At 42.9% G+C, this 22,807-nt stretch overlaps 1 protein-coding gene and 1 pseudogene across 2 annotated transcripts in view; both read left to right on the top strand.

Moving 5' to 3' along the window:
* LOC147736931 (uncharacterized) overlaps positions 1–22,807 on the top strand; it is a 198,930-nt pseudogene that overhangs the window by 65,555 nt on the left and 110,568 nt on the right. The window contains exons 3-4 of the transcript XR_015308294.1: positions 15,765–17,990; positions 20,684–20,792. The product of XR_015308294.1 is annotated as an uncharacterized LOC147736931 (transcript). The remainder of the gene's footprint in view (positions 1–15,764; positions 17,991–20,683; positions 20,793–22,807) is intronic.
* Positions 18,178–22,066, top strand: LOC147736933 (uncharacterized; the record flags this gene model as incomplete). Its single annotated transcript, XM_086936770.1, has 1 exon — positions 18,178–22,066. A coding segment is annotated over one exon (576 nt), but the record flags the coding sequence as incomplete, so codon positions are not given.

A 22,807-nucleotide genomic window follows, 5' to 3' on the forward strand; every position in this document is an offset into this window, starting at 1 on the left:
CTTCACAGCCTGGGATTCTCACTGAATCATCCAAAGTCCCACCTTCAGCCCGCCCACGTACAGCAGTACTTGGGCGCGACAATAGACACTCTGCCAGCCAAAGCACAGCCAAATTCAGTGAGGATCAACAGCATTCAATTGCTGATACAAAAATTCAGACCACAACACTCGCTTCCAGCACGAGTGTTCATGCAGTTGATAGGCATGATGGCCTCCTGCATCTTCATAGTCCCGCACGCGAGTCTACACATGCGTCCGCTTCAGGAGTGCTTGGACAACATGACTGCCTTGTACTACATACAGAAGCAGGGAGGTACACACTCTCCGCAGTTGTCTCATCTGGCTCAGAGCATGTGGAAGTGGGCCATTCAGAGAAACATCTTCCTCATGGCAGAACACCTCCCAGGCAAGGACAATCAGATGGAGGACCTGCTCTGCAGGCACAGCCACCAAATGCACGAGTGGAGATACATCCATCAGTACTCCACCCGTACTTCCAGCAGTGGGGTCATCCAGAGATAGACCTATTCGCCACGAAGGAAAATGCAAAATGCCAAAGCTTTGCCGCCAGGTTCCCACACCCACAGTCGCAGGGAAATGCGATATGGATGAACTGGTCAGGCAAATTTGCGTACGCTTTTCCACCAGCACCGCTAATACCGCTAGTGGCACGCAAACTGAGGCAACACTCGATGACTCTCATCCTGGTTGCTCCAACGTGGGCACGCCAACCATGGTACACCACGTTTCTAGAACTCTCCGTGGTACCGCATCAAAGACTGCACCTCACACCCAGACTCTTGACACAGAACCATGGCAACATTCAGCATCCAGATCCGCAACAGCTCAACCTGGCGATCTGGCTCCTGAGGTCTTAGAATTTGGCTACCTCAACCTGCCTCCTGACTGTATGGATATCATAAAGGAGGCAAGGAGGCCCACTACTAGAGCACACTATGCAGCCAAATGGAAGCGTTTTGTCATTTATTGTACCAATAATGACATTAATCCGCTAGATGCATCTACCCAAAACATCATCTGTTATCTATTACATCTATACAAATGCAATCTGGCCTACGCTTCCATACATATACATTTATCCGCAATAGCAGCTTATCTCCAAAACAGACGGCATCTCTCACTCTTCAGAGTACCTGCCATCAAAGCTTTTCTGGAAGGACTCAAACGAGTTATTCCTCCCAGACACCCACCAGCACCTGTATGGAACCTAAATGTGGTCCTTACCGGACTGATGGGTCTACCTTTTGAGCCTCTCCACTCATGCGAGATACAATTCCTAACGTGGAAAGTGGCTTTTCTAATAGCAATTACATCGCTACGAAGAGTTAGTGAACTTCAAGCACTAACTATCCAAGAGCCATTCATACAGATTCACTCCAACAGGGTGGTCAAACTATAGAACTGTCAGTGTTCTTCCAGAATCCGGATTCAGTGGCAGAAAGAATGCTCCACACACTAGATGTCAAAAGAGCTCTCATGTACTACATTGATAGGACAAAGGATTTCAGGAAGACGAAACAACTGTTTGTTGCCTTCGCACCGCAACACAAAGGCAACCCCATTTCAAAAGCAGGTATAGCCAGGAGGATCATTAAGTGCATACAAATTTGCTATCAAAAGGCTAAGCGCACATTAACGATTCCCCCAAGAGCCTACTCAACAAGAAAGTTAGGGGAATCCATGGCTTTCCTGGGTAACATTCCTTTAGAGGAAATCTGTAGAGCAGCCACATGGTCTACCAAACACACATTTACTAAACACTACTGCGTAGATGTGCACTCCAAACAGCAGGCAGCTGTAGGACAGGCTGTTCTAAAGACACTTTTTCAGACTGCTGCAGCTGGCACAGGCAGCCGCCGCTAATGGAGGGACTGCTATGTATTCTATGCACAGATATGAATTCAGCAGCCCACATGCCTTGAACTGAATATGCTACTTACCAGTATGCATCTGTTCTTGGCATGTAGGGCTGCTGACATTCATATCGCCCGCCCTGTAGCGGCTGCAGCACTCGGAATTACTCTTAGCATGGTCATCACTTACAGTACTACACTCCATCTCTGCCACAATGGCGAAAAACAATCTGGAGATGGAGAGGATGCCCATCCGCACTGTAGTCCAGGGGAGGAGCCACCTATCTCGTGATACTTCGAAGACTCTTCCAGGACAACAATGTGCAATCATCCGGACCCAACACTAGGCGGCGATCTATGCACAGATATGAGCCCTACATGCCAAGAACAGATGCATACTGGTAAGTAGCATATTCGATACTTGACTTTGCCTCTGAGGGTTATAAATTCAGTTTAAAAAATTGAGAATTGCCCATCTAAGCATCCTTTTTCTAGGATACGAAGTATCAAGTGAAGGCAAAAGCCTGGCAAGCAACTTTTTAGAAAAGTGTGCGCTGCTCCAACCTCTGAAAACGCTGAAAAATGTAGTCTATTCTAGGTTGCCTGAATTTTGGAAGAACATACATTCTAAACTAGGCAGAAAGGGTTAAACCTCTCTACGAAATAATAAAACATGATTTTAAAATCACACATTGGACACGTGAACATACAGATATTCTGCTTTCGCCTCAAGCTGACATGTTAGCAACAAAACACTTACAAACACGCATAAATATAGCAACTTAGTTATCCGAATCATTCCGGGTCCATGCCGATTCCCCTACTTAACTTTTAACGAAGGTGAAAAAGTACCAATTGCATACTAATCACATTTGTACACACAAACAGAAATGAAATTCACTTCTACAGAAAAAATTCTGACAGCAGTTCAAACCGCTGTAGCAAAAGAAAGATCCCTAGCACAGGGAAAACGCATTATGGTCGTGCCTCCTGTACCAGCCTTAGAGGCGGTTACAAAAGCTAACTCTTGCTGCAACTGATGTTGAATATGTTTTTGATCCTTATTTGAAAACACAAGCATTCCTGCAATACGAGCATGAATGTCCTCTGCCTACTGAAATTCTCCCTCTTGACCAGTACGAATTTATAATTTATACTGACTGATCTGCACAACCCGCTACGGGGGGAAACAAGTTTATAGTGCAGCATGCGCGATTGTTAAAGGTTGTATGCGCTATGGCAAATTCAGACCGATGGTAACAAAACCACAATCTCTAGGAGATGGTACAGCTCAGCGAGCTGAAATATAAGCATTCAAAATAGCACTTGAAAATACGGATCGCCACTTCCCCACACTCATAGTGTGCAAATATTTTTACTGTGTTCATTCATACAATGAATATTTGCAGAATTGGCTTCAAAACGGTTTAAAAGATGCAAATGGTGGCACAATAAAACACAAATCGCTTTGGGAACAGGTAGTTCAGTTGCGAAACGGACTACAAAACACTCACGTAATACACACGATGAGTCATCAGCGTGATGACGTTCACGTTGAAGGGAATTCATTGGCTGATGAAGCATGGAAGGGGGCTGTGCAAACGGCTTCTGTAGCTGCAATCACTGGGTGCAGCGTTACCTGGTGGCCAGGGAAGGAATACTCAGATCCACATCTTCATCAATGACTGTATAGCATGCAATAGAGATCACAGTACAGAACACCACCAGATACCTGACTAAAACATAGCTAAGCCAGTACAGACACCATTGTTGGACAGCATTAGACTATCTACGTGCAGGTGTCCTTTTGGACAAATGCAATCCCACAAATACTAAATCTAGGTTCCTATGGATGTGGCCTCAGCGCTCGGCTGACGCTCAAACTGTTATAAAAGATTTGCGAGTCTTTATCGGCACATATGCAATAGGCACACTACATTCTGACCATGGCCCTGCATTTAGCTCTCGAGGTTACAAAGAAGCCATGGCCAGTTTGGGTGTAGCATTGCGGTATTTTCCATACCATTCCATCCTGAGGGAAATTCTGTTGTGGAAAGAAAAAACTGGGACATAAAGCAGTCTACAACAGCTAGGGTATTAGGTTTGTGTGATGGGAGGAGTAAAACATCTTTATGGGGTCCAACGCTCATTAAGCAATTTGCCAAGAGGTTCTCTAAAGTGTGTCACTCCATATGAGGTCTTCTTTGGGACTAGAATGTTGGTACCGGATCTTCACATGAAAGGCACACTGGTGGAAAATAAGACTTTTGATATCAAAGATGGTTTTGCTGGTTTACATGACTTAAATGAACTAAGATCAAAACAAAGCAACGTGTTCCTGAAGCCAACCACCACTGGGGAAAAACAAGCCGTCCCAGCAAGACCTTTCTGGATCCCAAAGCTTGCTGTTCTAGTCAGAGAATTGATCGCGGACAAGAAGGAATTTGGCCCTTCTTGCAGACAACCAGTACCTGGCCTAGCAATACACGGATCAAGAACAGTACTTTTGCCACGCCTTGCTGGAAAAAAGGATAAAACATTTGTGTCCATCGACCTGATCAAACCACACTATGTGCCCGATACTAAGCAGTAGGCCAAGTGGCCTCCGACAATGTAGCAGACGCACTCCTCTAGCTATAATCCAAGAGGTTCAAACTGAGAGACTCATCACCTTTGAAGATTCTACAGTCAGAAATGAAGGACTAAGCAACACTGCTATGGAACATATCCCTCTTGAGACCCAAATAACAGTTTGTCCTGCTACACCTGTCTACAACAAAGTAACAAGTGATCAAGTTGTTCCAGCGATTTCAACGAATCCTGATGCAATTCCAACTATTGACAGAACTGCCTCTGGCTATTTCAATAACTTTGATACGTTTTCTGAGGATCCCAGCTAACCTGAAACGATGCCAGCAATAAGAACTTTCAAAAAACATTCAAATTACTTTTTTCATCAGCTGAAAAAGACTTATCTGATTTCACCATGGATTGAACTATGGATTTTTTGGGGAGATGGTATAGTTTGGGACAAAACTGATTATGACATTTTTGGTCCGTCGGAACTCTTGAAGATTCCACACGTATTTAAAATATCACTAAGTGCCTTTATTACCTCTACTACCTTTTCTGATGATTGGGACTTCGAAACTGTTAATAACATGATGTGTGATCTAGAAATGTCTGCAGTATTCACAAATCATAAAATATTTCGAAGGTTAATCAGACTAAAAATATGTATTGTTATAATCACTATGGTCATCATTTCTTGCACAAATCTGCAATGCCTAGAAATATATATGTATAAGCAATGGGAACACTGTCCCACTCTTTCAAAGGGTAGCTCAACAACTTTTGCAAAGAAGTTTCCATATTTTTCAGGGTTCAACTTGTCAAATCCAGAAATGTTTTTCTTTAAAAATGTAAACAAAACAGGAACAAAAAATATGTTGACCAATACAAAACAGATTTATTCTGCAGCCTTTATTGCCCAACTGTCTAGACAGGGTTTCAACTTTTGCAAAGACAATCAGTTAGTCAGTCAAAACACTTTTATTCGATTATTTATAATCATAAAAAGACACAGGTACAAACAATTCATATCAAGTATACAAAAGACATTTAACATTAAAAACTTAAAAAAAAACTTTAGAATTCATCAAAATGTATCTCAGGCAGGGGAACAGAGCATAAAGATATTCATATGATCACCATCTAATACGATTAAAATCAGGCAGGAATATTCGGGGCACATAAACTCTTTGTCTTAATCCGCACCGCAGCCACTAAAAAACTTGCAACATGGAATATATCACGGGCACTACTTAGCATTTGCAAATAAATGAGGGCAGGCCTGACCTGTATGAGTCCCGCCTCCCTCAGAATAGGCAACAAAAATGTTTTCCTAATCTCTGAGTAGTGCCCGCAAAACATAATAAAATGTAAAGTGTCTTGTGCAGAAAAGTCATCACACTTGCAGGGGTTAGAATTTTCTGGTTTACACCATGTCGGAAAAAGCCCAATGTTAAATGAATTAGATTAAAACGAAATCTAGTCAAGAGATACCGGTGGAAGGGTCTAGTTACTAATTTTAGGTAGGGCTCGAGTGCAGGAGAGGTTACTAATGCGTAGTTAGCTTTTACAAGGGTTTTTTCAGTTCCTGCTCCTCCCTTTCTAATACAAACATATTTAAGAGAGCAATTTTTGTCCAACTCTCTCTTGATACAATCAATCAATCAATCAATCATATCATTTGTAAAGCGCACTACTCACCCATGAGGGTCTCAAGGCGCTGGAGTGGGGAATGCTGCTGCTGCTTGAAAAGCCAGGTCTTGAGGAGTTTGCTGAAGGTCAGCAGATCTTGGGTCTGCCGTAGGTGGATGGGGAGCGTGTTCCAGGTCTTTGCGGCGAGGTGGGAAAACGATCTGCCGCCTGAGGTCGCTCCTCTCGAAGTGGGGGACTGTAGCGAGGTCGGCGGAGCGGAGCTGGCGGGTGGGGTTGTAGAAGCAGAGTCGTCTGTTGAGGTACGTTGGTCCGGTGTTGTGGAGTGCCTTGTGTGCGCAGGTGAGGAGCTTGAAGGTTATCCTCTTGTTGACCGGGAGCCAGTGCAGGTCTCTCAGGTGGGGTGTGGTGTGGCTGTGGCGAGGGATGTCGAGGATCAGACGTGCAGAGGTGTTCTGGATGCGTTGGAGCAGTTTTATGAGTTTGACCGAGGCTCCTGCGTAGAGGGCGTTTCCATAGTCCAACCGACTGCTGACAAGGGCCTGGGTGACTGTTCTTCTCGTTTCAGTGGGGATCCACTTGTAGATCCTACGGAGCATGCGGAGGGTGTTGAAGCAGGAGGAGGAGACGGCGTTGACAATCAGGGGAGGAATAAAGCTCAGGGCGCCCTAGTCTTATGAACATTGTTTTAATGTAGACCAGCCAAGGGATCTTGCTGGCTCTATCCAAGGCTAAACAATCCTTTAGGATCAAGTGATTCAGTGAAATTTCCTGGTTAAGCCAGGTCTTTAGCTAGCAAATCAGTGGGGCATTTTTCAATAGGTCTGTAACATAACCCAACCTCAGCTCAGTGTGAATTGAAAAAGTAGGGGTGGACTGTGGCACTGATAAAAGCGATCTTAAAAATTTGTTTTCAACAACTTGAATCCTATCTTGGGGTGTATAACCCCAAATTGCAGAGCCATATGTAGCAATTGCTAAACATTTCGATTTATACACTTTTATGATTGCCTCCATTGGTCTGGCGCCCAAACGCTTTGCAAATCCCATAAGGGCTGAGGTGGATCTGGCTACCGCATTACTTTTGTACTTCTGCTGTGGGTCCCAGGTGCCTCTTTCGTCGAAGAGGACCCCTAGATATGTAAAAATGGGCACCCTCTTAACCTCAGCACCACAGCAAAAGAAAGATTTCATTTTCTTTTTTCTACTGTATTCCCCTACAATCATAACCTGAGATTTTTTTGTTTATTTTCAAATCCAGGGATGCCATAAAATTACCAAAAGAATCCAATAGTTTTTGCAATCCTACCCCAGAGCGGGCTAATAGGACGGCATCGTCCGCATATAGGAGAACCAGAATTACAGTATCTCCCATACGCGGAACATCCAAAGAAGCCTCACCTGAAGATATCTCCAGGGCATTTATGTATAGTGTAAAGAGAAGGGGGGCCAAAATACACCCCTGCCTGACCCCCCCCCTCTAAACTAAAGTGGCTGGTGCATCTCCTCTCCTGTGTAACCCTGACTGACGCTAAAAGACCACAATGAAGGTAAGCTAAATAATTTACCAGTGATGGATCAATGCCCAAATCCAATAAAATTTGCCACAACTTTGATCTGTTCACCAGGTCAAAGGCTGTCGAGAGGTCCATAAAACCCATGTAGAGGGATCCCTCCTTGGCTATTGTGTATTTCCTTATTAAAAGCAGTAAGTTCAGGCACTGATCAAGGGTGCTTCTCTTTGGTCTAAAACCATATTGGAGGTTTGAGAGGACCCCTCTGCCATCCAACCAATCCATCAGTTTATACAAAATGACTCTGGAAGATTTTAACTGCAGAGTCTATCAAGGAAATAGGTCTATAGCAAGAGGGGTCACTTCTCTGCCCCTTTTCAAAAACCGGGATAATAGTTGATGTTGCCCATAATGCAGGAAACCCATTTGATTCTGACACATTATAGACATTTGTCAGGATCTTAGCCCAAAATTTAGGAGCACTCTTGTACAGATCTGCCGGGACCCCATCCGGGCCCGGCGCTTTATTCTTTGACATCTCTACAATTGCTCTTTCAACGTCAGACACCTCAAAGACTACAGGGGAGACTGACTGCATAGAAGGTATGTCAATTAAAGGGGTCTCATCACCCTGATTCCCATAAATGTTCCCAAAATGTGCTAGCCAATGATCATCTGGAATATTACATTCCAGAGAAGTGTTCTCTGCACCAGAGAAAAAACGATGTTTAACAGTAGACCAACATTTTTCACTGTCCCGCAGAACTTCATCTGATAAAAGTTTACTCCAGGCTTCATATTTAATCTGCTGTTTACGATGTAAAATAGCCTGTTTGTACGATTTTCTTAAACTTGCAATCCTTTCCCTGTTTCTTGGTCTAACTTTCAAGGCTTTAAGCAGGGCCGAATGTGCCTGGGAACAGCTACTGTCAAACCATCTTTCACCTTGACAAGGTCCAGATTTATTTTTGACAGTCAGATCAATTTTTATCTGGTTGCATATGGCATCAAAAGCACCAACTATCTTCATACTCGGCGCATAATTATCCATGCATATGGCTGCATCAGATTCAACCTTGGTCAAGACTTTCTGTAGGAAGGTTTCCTGAACCACCTTTGACCATTTAAGTCTTCTCCCTGGTCTTTTGGAATCAGGTCACTAACTCCCTGGATATGGCTTTCTTTAAAACCCAAAGCAGCTCCTGAATCCACCTCTAAAATCACAGGATTATGGTCACTAAAAACAGACACTACAACCTTATATGACAAAACACTGGATAAAACAAAAGATGACAAAGAAATATAATCAATAACAGTACCCGTGTCTTTCCCTTTAATTGTGGGAACCCTCGGTCCACCAGCATCACACCCCGATTCAAAAAAATTCATAGTATCCAGGATATTCTCCAAGGCCTCCCCTTGTTTCGTATGATCAAAGTGTGTAAACACAGAATAGGGGGACCCTTGCTGATCTATGTTACAATCTAGGCTACACGGGTGTATATTGAAATCGCCCATTAAAATGACATCAAAAGTGTTTTGTTTGGATCAATATTCCAATAAGGGGGACTAGATGTTGGTTAATAAAATCAGTCTCCCCTGAATTATAAAAATTAATAAATAGCATTTTTGAAGTTTTTGAACCAGACAACTCAACTATTAAACAGTTAGAAGATCCTGACTCTAGCTGCTTTAAAGTGCCATACAATTCAAGTGAGAAATAGAGCTAAGCCTTCCTTTGCTCTACCAGCCAAACCAGGAATTGCGGGTATGCCATATTGACTATACCCGTCTAAGAAAAAACTATTTGCCGTGTCCCACGTTTCTTGTACTGCTATTATATCATACAATTTTTAAAATGCCACCCAATTCTTGTCTCCTCTTTTTGACCTTCTTCCTGCAATATTTCAACTAAGGGTCTTGCAGGGGGTGACTTGGTTATGCTCAATAGCACTCACCCCTGGTGTATGAATTATATCTTTTTGTCAGTCATTCTCCTCCAGTTGGGGTAATGGAGAAAAATGATTAGTCCGAGCTAAATCCATAACCTGAGAGCTTTGGGATCCTGAGTGTGTTTTTGGGGCCACTTCTAGTTCATTAGAGCTCTGAACAGGCTGACCCGCGATTTGGGGAGAAACAGAACTTTGGGCAGTACGTGGGGTCAACTTCCTCCTCCATATTGGAAGAGGTGGGAGTGTACAACGAGCGTTTATCTGTATGACTGAGGGTGGGTAGAAGTAGCCCAAAGTATTCGTTAGATCAGATCCATCCTAGAACAATGTATCAATCAATCTATCTGCTACATCAAGTTCACAACAATACAGTCCCCTTACAGGCACTTAGGGCGATGTCCAACCCATCCTACCCTTCTAGCCATACTAATGCTTAAAGAGATATCTATATCCCCACTAGAGTACTGCCTACACCAATTCCTAGACTGTCTTAAAAGCTCCTGAGTGGAGTCTATGCAATTTTCTTCAAGTGGGGGTACTCCTGTGAGTTCGGCCACCAAGGGGACTGCTTCAGGAGGGAGATGCAACTTAATCTTGCAGGGCTTTAATGAATTCTTGTCAGCATTGGGGCACCCTTCTAGTTTCTTTTGCCCTGTAATATTACCAGCTGCAGGTACAGCAAAGGAAGAAGGATTAACAGAAACATATTGTTTGGTAATCACGTTCAGGCCATTATTATCTGGTGTCAGGATGGCTTGAACCTTAGTTAGGGTTGACCGGACATTGGTGGAATAACTCTCCTTGCGCCCTGCCTCAGATATATATGGTTGCTGGGCTTGTATAGATGATTCATGCTGCCCTCTATATTCTTTAACAAAGAAATCAATTAGGTCACATCTCAGTCCTGCAACACATGTGTTAAGCGTATCCACAATGTCTTTGGCAATTCCCACTAAGACAGGGTCTAAACATGAACTAAACATATCCTCTACCATATCACTCAATTTTTTAATATAACAGAGTCATTATTACTGTATGAGTCAGTTACACGTTTCGTCTTTCTTGGGTATTTCTTAGTGCTTTGTTTTCCCACATTCTGTTGTACACTTACTCCCAGAGACTCTTCTGGGCGGGATTGGGAATCCAGGGCATCAACGCCGACTATCCCCAATATAGTGTTTTCTGCCTCACTAGCATTCGTGGGATTTTTTAGTACTGCCAGAGTCTCAAAATGTACCCCAGGGGTAGGCATATCAATTGTCACAGTCCCTTCTGTCGCAATTACGGGTGGACTCAATCCCAGTTCCTTCTCTGCGTTGGCGATCTCTTTACTTATAACGCCCACTGCTGAGGTCAAATATGAGATAATCGAGTCCGACTTCTGCGGTACTTTTGCCTTTTGGCCCCCCTGCCCCCCATTACACAATTGTTTGCGCTTACCCATTAGCAGGACTTAGGGGGGTGGCCCGGCCCAACCTCTTCTGGCCCCAGTCGGCCACAGACGGCCCGCCCTTTGCCTGGGCTTAGCATGGCACCCTCCCGCGCACGTCCCGCGGTACGGGAGGGGTGAGTCGTTGATGTAGGGCTGGAGGGAGGGGCTGTGGCACGCGCTCGTTGTTCCATGGTCACTTGTGGGACAGGTAGTCCTTCTCTCTCCCCCTGCGCGGTCCGAAGAATCTGCAAAGACAAGATTAAGACAAAAACTGTCTGGGGTACAAAAGATTGGCAAGTACAGGGAATAGAAGGTTTGTTTAGATCCTGTATCACCCCTTAGCAAACTGTTTTTGAATAACACTGTCCAACAGTCGTTCTGCCTTAGGTTAGCCAAGATCAAAGACATGAACACTCCGTCCACACCTGCACCTGCAAGTATTAGCACTACACAGGGGGAGGTCGACGTACATACTATTTTGCATCACAACAGATCAGATCCAGATTGGAACAAATGATTAATCTGGCCCACAAGCACCTGTCAAGATAGATTCCTGAAAAAATCACAGGGTTTCACCATCAATAGGCCAGACTTACGCTATAATCAAAGACAGCATCCAGGGGTAATAACAACATACATTGTAGGGAAACGTTGCCTTGATTGGCTACAGAAAGCTACACTAGAGGATGTGAATCAACATTTGACTTTAATTCAAGTAGGCACAGACCTTAGGGATTTCTTGCTAGGACCAAGAAAACCGCGTCAAAAACATGTTATATTTGCCGGTATCTACCCTGTTTATAATGAAGTATGGAAGGTTACCCAAGCTGAGACTGCAGAAAGAATACGAGAAATGTATGGTATTAATTTAGAGAAATCCCTTGCTGTAGTAGACAATGTGTTAAGGACTCTGTTGTCCAGAATATATTCATTGGGCAGCAGTGTGTCTTCTGCCATAGACATTATGGAACAAGACTTGGTCATGTTGCAACATGGTCAGTCTCAACTACGTTCTATCATGCTATTAGGCTGGACGCTACAAAAGTTGCGTGCAGCCTAGATGCCTTGCCGTTTAATCAATACTATGTTACTGTTTTCAGAATTCAATCTCACTGATAAACAGATCAAACTGGCACAAAGGGGAAGCAGCCTAAACGGTGCTGAGCATTGAAAAACTGGAAAGATGACCATTCACTATGGCAGAAAAAACAGCTACTGTGTGTGTAATACATGGTAAAATCACTCTGCCTGTTATAACTTTCCGTTTTCAGTATTGCCTCAAACTATACCAGCAGGCAAATATGAAAGGTTGGGTAAAGGATACAACAAGACATCCTGGGATTTACCTTACACACACAGATGTTGGAGTGGGGTCGTGAAGTGCTTCTTAGCTGTACTAACTGTGAATACGCACTAAGCGGTTCTCACCTATGCCAGGGTATTAACTTACACTGGGCCTGAGATGGTTTCACTTCAAACTTATCCTGCCACCTGCAAGGTTCACCGGCTGCAGTGATTAATCCAACTTTTGGACAACTTTCGAATGGGAGTTACATTATGTTGAATGATCACAGCTGCTGTGGCATGTTGTCAGGTATTCCATATCTATTAACGGTTACATCCAAGGTCACTTGCTGTATGCAAGTCTTGTTCCCCCAAATAGACACAGTCAGGGAGTCGCCACTATGGCCTTCATTGAACATCTCTTCTATACGAATTGATACTTTAACCCCTTCCATGCTCATGACGAGCTCAGCTCGTCATGAGGCACAGTTGAGCTGTGCTGATGACGAGCTGAGCTCGTCATGAATATAGTAGAATAGAAATTTCCAGCACAGGGGAAAAATAACCACAGCAGCGATGTGGTTAAGCAGAATGAAAGCCATTCTTATACAACAAACGGTGCCTCAGACCTCGGCCAAAGCTACCTATGCTCTACAAGTCGCAAGCACCTCTGCAAAGATACAAGCCCTTTTGAATACAAACTGCCCTATACATTTCTCAGAAATGTTGCAATGTATCTTAAACATGTCTGATACGAGCGGTATTGTTCATTTATTTAAGAACATGTGTGCAGGACTGTTATCACCTTTTCAAGCAGTCTTCAGAATACTTCCAAATTTTGTGTACTCTGTGTTTGGTGGGCTGCTGCTTTTTTTGGGACTTGTTGCATGGATACTCTTTTTGCTCCTATTGCTACGATATGGCAAGCCAAATCAGCAGCGCCACTCCAAGCACCATAGAGCAAGCTCTACTGGAGATGAAGTGTCGTGAGCGCATTGTCCAAATTTTAGGTTTACCTCTTCTACGAGAACTAAATACCACATGGTTTGTGTTGTTTAGACCAAATTGGCAGGATTGCAGCTTACCTGTTCTACGCTGCCTGCTTTGCGGTGAAGAATGCGTGTTAGACATCTGTCTAACACTCCCATCAGTCATGCCTACGGAAACCAATTATCTGCTGGTCCCAGTAACGGACCATGCTATGTGTTGTTCCCATAGGCTACCAATCCTGATGACAGCTTTCATTGAGGCCTCACAGACGCAAATTTCTGATGCTGAGGTACGAGCCGAAACAGCAGGCGCTCAGGTAACATCCGATTCGAACATTGCTGATTCGTCCAATTCTGAAGGCGATGATTCTTATCTATGTGCGACTGATCTTCTAAACGAGGTAATCCAACTTTCACCTATGATGGTAGATGACGTTTTGTCTACAGGACTGGAAGATTTTATGTTTTCTCCAACTCTGAACACTGACTTTTGATTAAGGCACCCAGTGTACCATGTGACTCTAAATTTGACCTTCAATTTTTTCAAAACAAGAGACTAGACTTGAAACTTTTTCCCGATGATTGATGAATTTTTTCTCCATAATTTTATTTTTCATTTTTGGCACAGTGACCTGCTTATAGTAGACCTATTCTTAGAGAACAGATTTCTTTGAAACACTTTCTAGACGATCACGATTAATTTATGTAATCTGAGATTAAATGGTTTCTGCCTTTTTTCTTCTGTATATACGAGCCATTTTATCAGGTGTGTATATTTATAGCTCATTCATTTAGCATTCATTGCCAATTTATGCTTAGAATGAAACATTGCTTTAATATGTACAGCACCATTGCAATTTTATACATAGCAATAGTTTTAAAATGTTTTTAGAAATGATTTTAGCATATCATGTGAAAACTCTATTTTAGATATGTTTGACATATTTAGGATTTAGTAATGTCGTTCATGCGAAACTGGAGTGGGTGTTGTGTCAATTTAGATACCGCATATAGGTTTCCCGATTTACGCCATTATATAGGCACAATTCGCAATGTCCTTATATAGGCATAGAAATCATACCCTTATCTAGGCATTATCCATGCAAACCAAATACAGACATGGTCACCTATATCCGCCCATCTACGTCACAACAAGTTCTTGGAAAACCAAGCTCTCAAACCTTTAGGACTTCCCCTTGCTTGGATCATTGATTTCTCCAAGAACTCATTCATTATGTATGAACATCTATTCCTTAGGGGTTCATTCATGACATTCCTCTGCCCAACATTTACGTCAATACTGGCATTCCTAAACACCTTCAAGGTATAAGTATACCTTCAATTACTAGGGCAAGCTATGGCTGTATACTTGCATGGCTCGCCACGGCAAGTTCGGAAGGAAGTACGAATCCTCGCCTGACGCACTGACCAGACGCTGCCATCCTCCTCGTAGAGAATCCAGCTCCAGTGTTTTCTGATTCCCCTTGCGGGGTGTTAGAAGATTGAGACCCGGAAAGTGATTCCAATCTTTCCCATTCTAAGGTATGGAGCAGATTAGAACCTAGAGGGACTCTTGGCAACTATGGCAAACTAAACTATAGCTAGCTATACTTTAGAGCACCTACTTCTTACCTCGTACTTCACTTAGGATAGGTACACTGGGGTAGAAATATTTAGAAGCACCAGATTATTCACATTTTAGCCTGTGTTATTTATGTATGTATTTTTATGAATATATGTCAAAGCTACAACCATGCTATTGCAGTAATGTCTAATCCTACTTCTAACGCTGTACGCATTATACTTTTCATTCTGTCTTACGATTGTAGCAGTTCATATCTCTTGTACGAGAAATAAGACTGTTCAATAAACCCTTTTTATTGAAATGTCCATCTATCTATTTCTGTGTACAACTCTGTAGAAACGAAGCATGCGCGATTGACTGAGTGAAACTGTTATCTATTGTTTCCACGATTCTGAGACTGTTCTGATTCTAAAGGGAAACAAAGTTGTAATGTTTATACGGTTGTCAGAAACTAATCCCTTCTTGTAGTTTCCAAAAGTTTTTAGTGACCTCTGAGTTAGTTGGCACACACAAGTAATTAAGTTTAATGTATTCGATAGGAGCATACTGACCTCAGTCCTATGCTAAAACTAAAGTATATATTATTCCAATAAGCAGAGCCTATCCGGGATATAGGAACTACACTACAAGCGCTCTGGTGCTAAGGTGTGTTCATGGTACAGGGCTGCTGTAATCAGTGCCAGCACAAGGGAAAGGGACGGAGAGAGCCATATCTTTGACAATATGGTGCTCACCTGCTCCCTCCCTGTCACGCAAAGCATCGCAGCCTCGCTGGAGGAGGGTGGGTTGCACTGTATTGCGTCGAGATTTGGTGAATCTCCCCCGAAATGTCTTTTGCAACTAGTTAAACATTTTGAATTCTCATTCCATTATGTTTCAATTAAGTAATTTTAGATATCTTTACATCCAACAGACAACAAGCCTTGAATGTGTGAAATGACCATCAATAATGAAGCGAATGCTGTAAATCTTCAATAATAGCAGAAATAATGAGCTTCAGTATTCAGAAAAACATCAGCGCAGTCGGCGATAGGGGAACCTACACACAAACAGACAGATCCCAGATGAAGCATCAAGGGCAGTTCAGTGATTGTAAGAGTCTGAGCTGTGCACCTCCACGCTACAAGACGAAGAAATGACCTTAGGAAAATTAAGGCAACAACAATAACAAATCGCCTCCTGTATAAACAATTGCCTAACACCAGCTTTGATCATGGGATCGGTATGATGTGATTACAACAGTGCTCTGTTTTCTAAAATGATGACAAGCCATCATTCCGTGCTCTAGGTGTATTGTAAACTCTTTCTGGCCAAACCACAGTAACCAGAGAAAAGCACAACCGAGCGGAGCCAAACAACTGACGGGTAAAGGAAAGAGGAGTTCTTATATCTACAATACAAGACTGTCCCAATTTGCACCGGCCAGAAGGAAGATACATCTTTACCCGCAAGCATGCATAGCCATAATCCAATCTAATGGCACAATCATCTACAAAGACACCTTCTACGTATTAGGAGTGTGGCAAATATTTGGTGGCTATTGCATTTTATTGTTAAAACTGAAATCTAACATGCGAAATACTGCGCACATATAAAGTATGTGAGAAAAACACAAATGCCTCATCAGCCATGTTGGCCCATCAAGAAATGCAGTCGTGGGATGTAGACCAATATATACCCGACCCACAGACACTAACCAAGAAAGAAGAATCACATACATGCAGCAAGAGCTTTCGTTTGTCATCACTACTCAAGCTTCATCAGCACACGTACACAGGACAAAAAACATTCAAGTGCAATGAATGTGGGAAGAGCTTTAGTCGATTATCAGACCTACAAAGACATAATCAAACACATACAGGGGAAAAGCCATTTAAATGCAGTGAATGCTTGAAGTGCTTTAGGCATATGTCAATCCTCCAAAACCATCAACGAATACACACAGGGGAAAAACCATTTAAATGCAGTGAATGCGTGAAGTGCTTTAGTCAGTTATCAAACCTCCAAACACATCAGCGAACACACACAGGGGAAAAGCCATTCAACTGCAGTGAATGTGCAAAGTGCTTTAGTGAGTTATCAGGCCTTCAAAGACATCAGCGAACACACACAGGGGAAAAGCCATTCAAGTGCAGTGAATGTGCAAAGTGCTTTAGTCAGTTATCAAGCCTTCAAACACATCAGCGAACACACACAGGGGAAAAACCCTATCATTGTAGTGAATGTGACAGTAGTTTTCGCTTCTCTTCCGCATTAAGGTATCATCTGCGAACTCACACAGGAGAAAAACCATTCAAGTGCAATGAATGTGGGAAGAGCTTTAGCCGATTATCACTTCTAAAAAGACATAATCGATCACACACAGGTGAAAAACCATTCAAGTGCTGTGAATGTATGAAGAGCTTTAGTCAGTTATCATACCTTAAAAGTCATCAGCGAACACACACAGGAGAAAAACCATTCAAGTGCTGTGAATGTGAGAAGAGTTTTAGTGAGTTTTCAACCCTTAGAAGTCATCAGCGAACACACACAGGGGAAAAACCATTCAAGTGCTGTGAATGTGTGAAGAGTTTTAGTGAGTTATCAACCCTTAAAAGTCATCAGCGAACACACACAGGTGAAAAACCTTTTCAATGCAGTGAATGTGTGAAGAGCTTTAGTCGATTATCAGACCTACAAAGTCATCAGCGATCACACACAGGGGAAAACACCTTTCAATGTAGTGACTGTGACAGTAGTTTTTGCTTCTCTTCAGCATTAAGGCATCATCAGCAAACTCACAGAGGATTCAAGTGCAGTAAATGTGCAAAGTGCTTTAGTCAGTTATCACACCTTCAAAGACATAATCAAACACACACAGGGGAAACACCATTACAGTGCAATGAATGTGGGAAGAGCTTTAGTCTAATATCACTTCTACAAAGACATCAGCGAACACATACAAGGGAAAAACCATTCAAGTGCTGTGAATGTGTGAAGAGCTTTAGTCAGTTATCACACCTTCAAAGTCATCAGCGAACGCACACAGGAGAAAAACCGTTCAAGTGCTGTGAATGTGTGAAGAGCTTTAGTCAGTTATCAAACCTTCAAAGTCATCAGCGAATACACACAGGGGAAAAACCATTCAAATGCAGTGAATGTGTGAAGAGATTCAGTCGATTATCAGACCTACAAAGTCATAATCGAAGACACACAGGGGAAAAACCCTATCATTGTAGTGAATGTGACAGTAGTTTTCGCTTCTCTTCAGCTTTAAGGCGTCATCAGCAAACTCACACAGGAGAAAACACATTTAAATGCTGTGAATGTGGGAAAAGCTTTAGTCGATTATCAGAGCTACAAAGTCATCAGCGAACACACACGGGAAAAGCCATTCAAGTGCAGTGAATGTGCAAAGTGCTTTAGTGAGTTATCAAGCCTTCAAACACATTAGTGAACACACACAGGGTAAAAACCTTATCATTGTAGCAAATGTGAGTAGTTTTCACTTCTCTTCAGCATTAAGGTATCATCAGCGAACTCACACAGGAGTAAAACCATTCAAGTGCAATGAATATGGGAAGAGCTTTAGTCAATTATCAAACCTACAAAGACAGCGAACACACACAGGAGAAAAACCATTCAAGTGCTGTGAATGTGCAAAGTGCTTTAGTGAGTTATCAAGCCTTCAAAGACATCAGCGAACACACACAGTAGAAAATCCATTCAAGTGCACTGAAAGTGCAAAGTGCTTTAGTGAGTTATCAAGTCTTCAAACACATCAGCGAACACACACAGGGGAAAAACCCTATCATTGTAGTGAATGTGTTAGACCTGGCATCTTTGGCATGGTTTCCTCTGTCTTTTTGCCTCTGCCTCCTGTATTTTTGAAGCTGTGCTGGATTTTGTTTTTGCTGCTTTAGATGCTTTGGGCACTTTGCCACTGCTGATCCGTGTCAAAGTGCAAGTGCTTCCTGTGTAAATTGTTATTGTGATTGGAAATCCATGTTTGGCACATTTGTGTCACCAGGATGTCCCTAGTAAAGTGCACTGATTGTACCAGGGCAGGATACTCAAATGCTACTAGTGGGCCTGCAGCACTGATTGTGCCACCCACATGAGTAGCCCTAAAATGGGGTCTTAGGCCTGCCCCTCCAGTACCTGTGTGCAGTCTGTGAACTGCCATGTCAACCTGGCCAGTGTCCCCACTGACCAGGCCTAACCCTTCCCTTTCTGTACACATTGGACATCCCTGTGGAAGGCCCTAGGTGCCCCCCTGGGCAGGGTGCAGTGTATGTGAAAGGTAGAGCATGTCCCAGAGTAGGTGACATGCTCTGGTAGTGAACAACAGCCATTTTCATTTTTAACTACTGTAAGGCTATCTTGCCCCATAGGCTATCATGGGGAATGCTGGATACAGTGGCTACCAGCATATCTTCCCATTAGAGCAAGATAGGACATAAAAGTCTGGTACTCCTGAACTCAGAATTTAATAACACATCTTTTAGGCAAAGGTTGTTTTTAAATCCTTTGTTTGAGGACAGCACTTTTAGAAAGTAGCTGTTCTCTTGTCTGACCTTTCTGTGTGCCTTGGAACAAAGTAAAGACTGGTATAAAAAGGGCTACCCAGACTACAAAAAATTAGATGATCCTGAAAACAAGAAGGAACCTCTGCCAAGGAGATAGCTGGAAGACTGAAAAAGAAGAACTGCCTTGCTGTGTGATGCTGGACTGACCTGCAGTTGATTTGCTGCCTAGGAGAGGTGAATGACTTTGTTGTTTCTTTGTTCCCTTGCTTGAAAGAATCTCCAAGGGCCTGTTGTGAGCTGGCCTCCTGTTAAGAAGTCCCAGGATCAAAAGGATGTCACCCTCAGCTTCCCTGAACTCTGAGTTCTGTCCTTCCTAGAGTGCTTGGGCCAGTTGTGGTGCCTCTGGAAGTTGTACCTGTGTTGGGAAGCTGGAAACCAAGATTTGAGAGACTTTGCTGAAGAAAAATTATTGCATCGCTCCATTGCAGAGCGCATCCCTGTCAGTGCGAGGAAATTCCTGCCGCCATGAAGGTCGAGATCGTCGCAGCGCCTGTTACGGGTGCCAGAGACGACGCACTCTTCATTAGCGAGTATCGTCGCAGAGACTGTTGTCACTGGGGGAGATCGTCGCACCGCCGGTTTACGGGCTGTTTCACATCGCTGCAAACATCGACGCAGAGCCATCGCATCGAGGGGCCGCGAGAGGAGAAGATCATCGCTCAGCCCCGGAGGTCGTCGCATCGTACCTTTGCGAGAGAAAACTTCCTTCTCAACCTACGCAGCGGAATCCACACAAGTCATCCACTCCCTCCCCATACAGACCGGATTCGTCGCAACACGTCCGCTGCTGCAGCGGGGCTGTCGCTAACGCCTCCCTAGGGTCTCAGGAGGGACACATCGCTTGTTTTCTATTGCTACAGCTTCTGTTCTTGGAACTTTATATTGCAAACAAAGGTACTGTGGCTAAAACGTGACGCAACTGTGGATTATTTTATTGCAAACCTTAAGAACACTTTGCAACCATTTTCTTGAACTGTGTATGTTGGATTTTTGTCGTTTTGATCTAGTTTAGTTTAGAGTAAATAGCCTTATTTTTCAAACTATTGTGGAGTCCATTTGTGGTGTTTTCACTGTGTTACTGTGAGTGTTGGTACAAATACTTTGCACATTGCCTTTGATATGCCTGACTGCCCGTGCCAAGCTACCAAGGTGGTGAGCAGGGGCTATCTAAAGAGTGTTTCCTCCTTACCATGACTAGAAGCAAGGGTCACTATTTGGACAGTGGTACCTACCCTTGCCAGCTAGAGACCCCCAGTTCTAACAGAATGTGACAGTAGTTTTCGCTTCTCTTCAGCCTTAAGGTATCATCAGCGAACTCACACAGGAGAAAAAACATTCAAGTGCAATGAATGTGGGAAGAGTTTTAGTCAATTATCAAACCTACAAACATATTAGCGAACACATAATATTGTTGATTTTTATTTGGTGAAGAAGAGATATAAAGAAAAATATTCAATCGCACCTGATCACACTACCTGTAAAAGCAACACTTAACAATACTGGGACTAACAACGGTACTTTTGACTAACTTGTCGGATTAGTAATAAGACCTATAAACCCAACACACCCAGAGTGGACATGTTGTCAGGGCTCTGGAGATGGAGGCTTCATTGGTAAAATTTATGTTTTACTACTAGCAAATGCCACTGCAGTATATGTAATGAACTAAAGCGAAGCTCAGGTGTTTAAGAAATAGCCTATTGTTAGATATAATAGAGCATATACCTTGTTTTAAGTAACGTTTGCTGCATCTTTTACACACTGTTATTGGCTGATTGATCAGCTCGTGCCTCGAGCCTTATAACGAAGTGTGACCTGTGGCTCCTCTCCGACTTGGCTCTCCGTATTAATTTTGTGTCTTGCCAAACTCTACTTTTTACCAGAATTGAGCCATTGTAAGTTGTAGACTCTGTTTGAAGAATATGGTGAAATAGCGAAATCCCACATCAAAAGCCTATATGTTGTAATGTGCAAATTTAGATGTTTGAAATTCAATAAAACTGAGTTAAACCAAAAGCATATGTGTGCTAGGACAATCAGTTGCACTCCCAGCAACTCGTCTTCCACACTGATTGTCCCTTGGTCTCAAATGTTCTGAAGGATTTGTCGTATGAATCTCAGAAGTGGCAGTGACATTCATGAAACTAAATCTAATAAGTGTGTGGGAGATAGAGAGGAGGAGAGATAAAGAGAGCGAGAGAGACAAAGAAAGGAGGAGAAAAAGAAAGAGGAATGGAAGGAGGGGGAACAGCACGTTATTTGTATTCACCTAAAAATAGAAGCAGCCAAATACATGTCAATGTGTGACATCACCAGAGAAACTGGCTGAACACCTGTGAATGTATATATTTATTTGTGATACCCATAGACCCATGTCATGCCAATTAACGGGCACAAGGAAGGAAAATAGTGAAGGAGGCCATTATCATATGCGAATCACAATGACGTCATATGTCACAAAAAGTGATGTCCGGCCCTTATAATCATTTTCACATGAAAGGTCGATTGCCTGTTTTAAAAACACAAAACAAGAAACGTAAAAATAATGTAAAAAGAGGTTTTTGGTTACAGTTTTTATACATCATGTGTTTTTCCACTATCAGTTTGTAACTAAACTCCGAAATGACTGAAAGTGTAAATATTTTTAAACAGATATGTTGAACTTGGAAATTACATTGTTAAACAGTTTCAGCACATAAATAAAATGTGCTTTTACTTTGTGTTTCTTTCCTGGCGCTGTTCTTTATCCAGCCCCTAAGCCCCAAAGTGTTTCACATTTATAGAGTATTAAGCAACAGAAGGGCTAATTTTGTCAAGTTCTCTGTTCCGCTCTTGCGCCACTCACACAAACAAACACTCAGAGGCCTGTGTCTGCAGTGCTGGGGCACAAAGTAACAGTTCCCAGTCGCAGGTTAAGGAGCTTGGTGGAACTGTCTCCCTTTTCTAGATAATAGTGGGGGGACCTGTAGGAAGGTGGATATCTGACTATATGGTTGCCCCCACTTTTTGCCTGGTGTTTTGCTGGTTTTTGACTTAGTTGGGCTGGGACCCTGCTAATCAGGGCCCAAGCCTATCTGCTTTCACTGTAAAATGGACTCCATATACTTTAGGTACATACCAGATTGGGTATTGGATCAGCTTTGTGAGCCCCTGTTTAGTGTACCATAGGTACCCAGGGCATAGGTGCATCCAAGGCCTACGATGGGCTGGCCCTCCAAACTGACACCACAGGTCTGTTCCCACAGCCTAGTTAAGGTGGTGTAATCACCCATTACTTGGATATAGTATACCTATATCCATACATATATATAGACACAAATACCCCTATAATCCACTCCTATGGTAGGCCTCGACAATTCTGGAGGCAGAGTGCTTGGTTTTATGTGAG

This window comes from Lissotriton vulgaris, chromosome 1_1, assembly GCF_964263255.1.
Source record: "Lissotriton vulgaris chromosome 1_1, aLisVul1.2, whole genome shotgun sequence".
NCBI classification, from domain to species: domain Eukaryota; kingdom Metazoa; phylum Chordata; class Amphibia; order Caudata; family Salamandridae; genus Lissotriton; species Lissotriton vulgaris.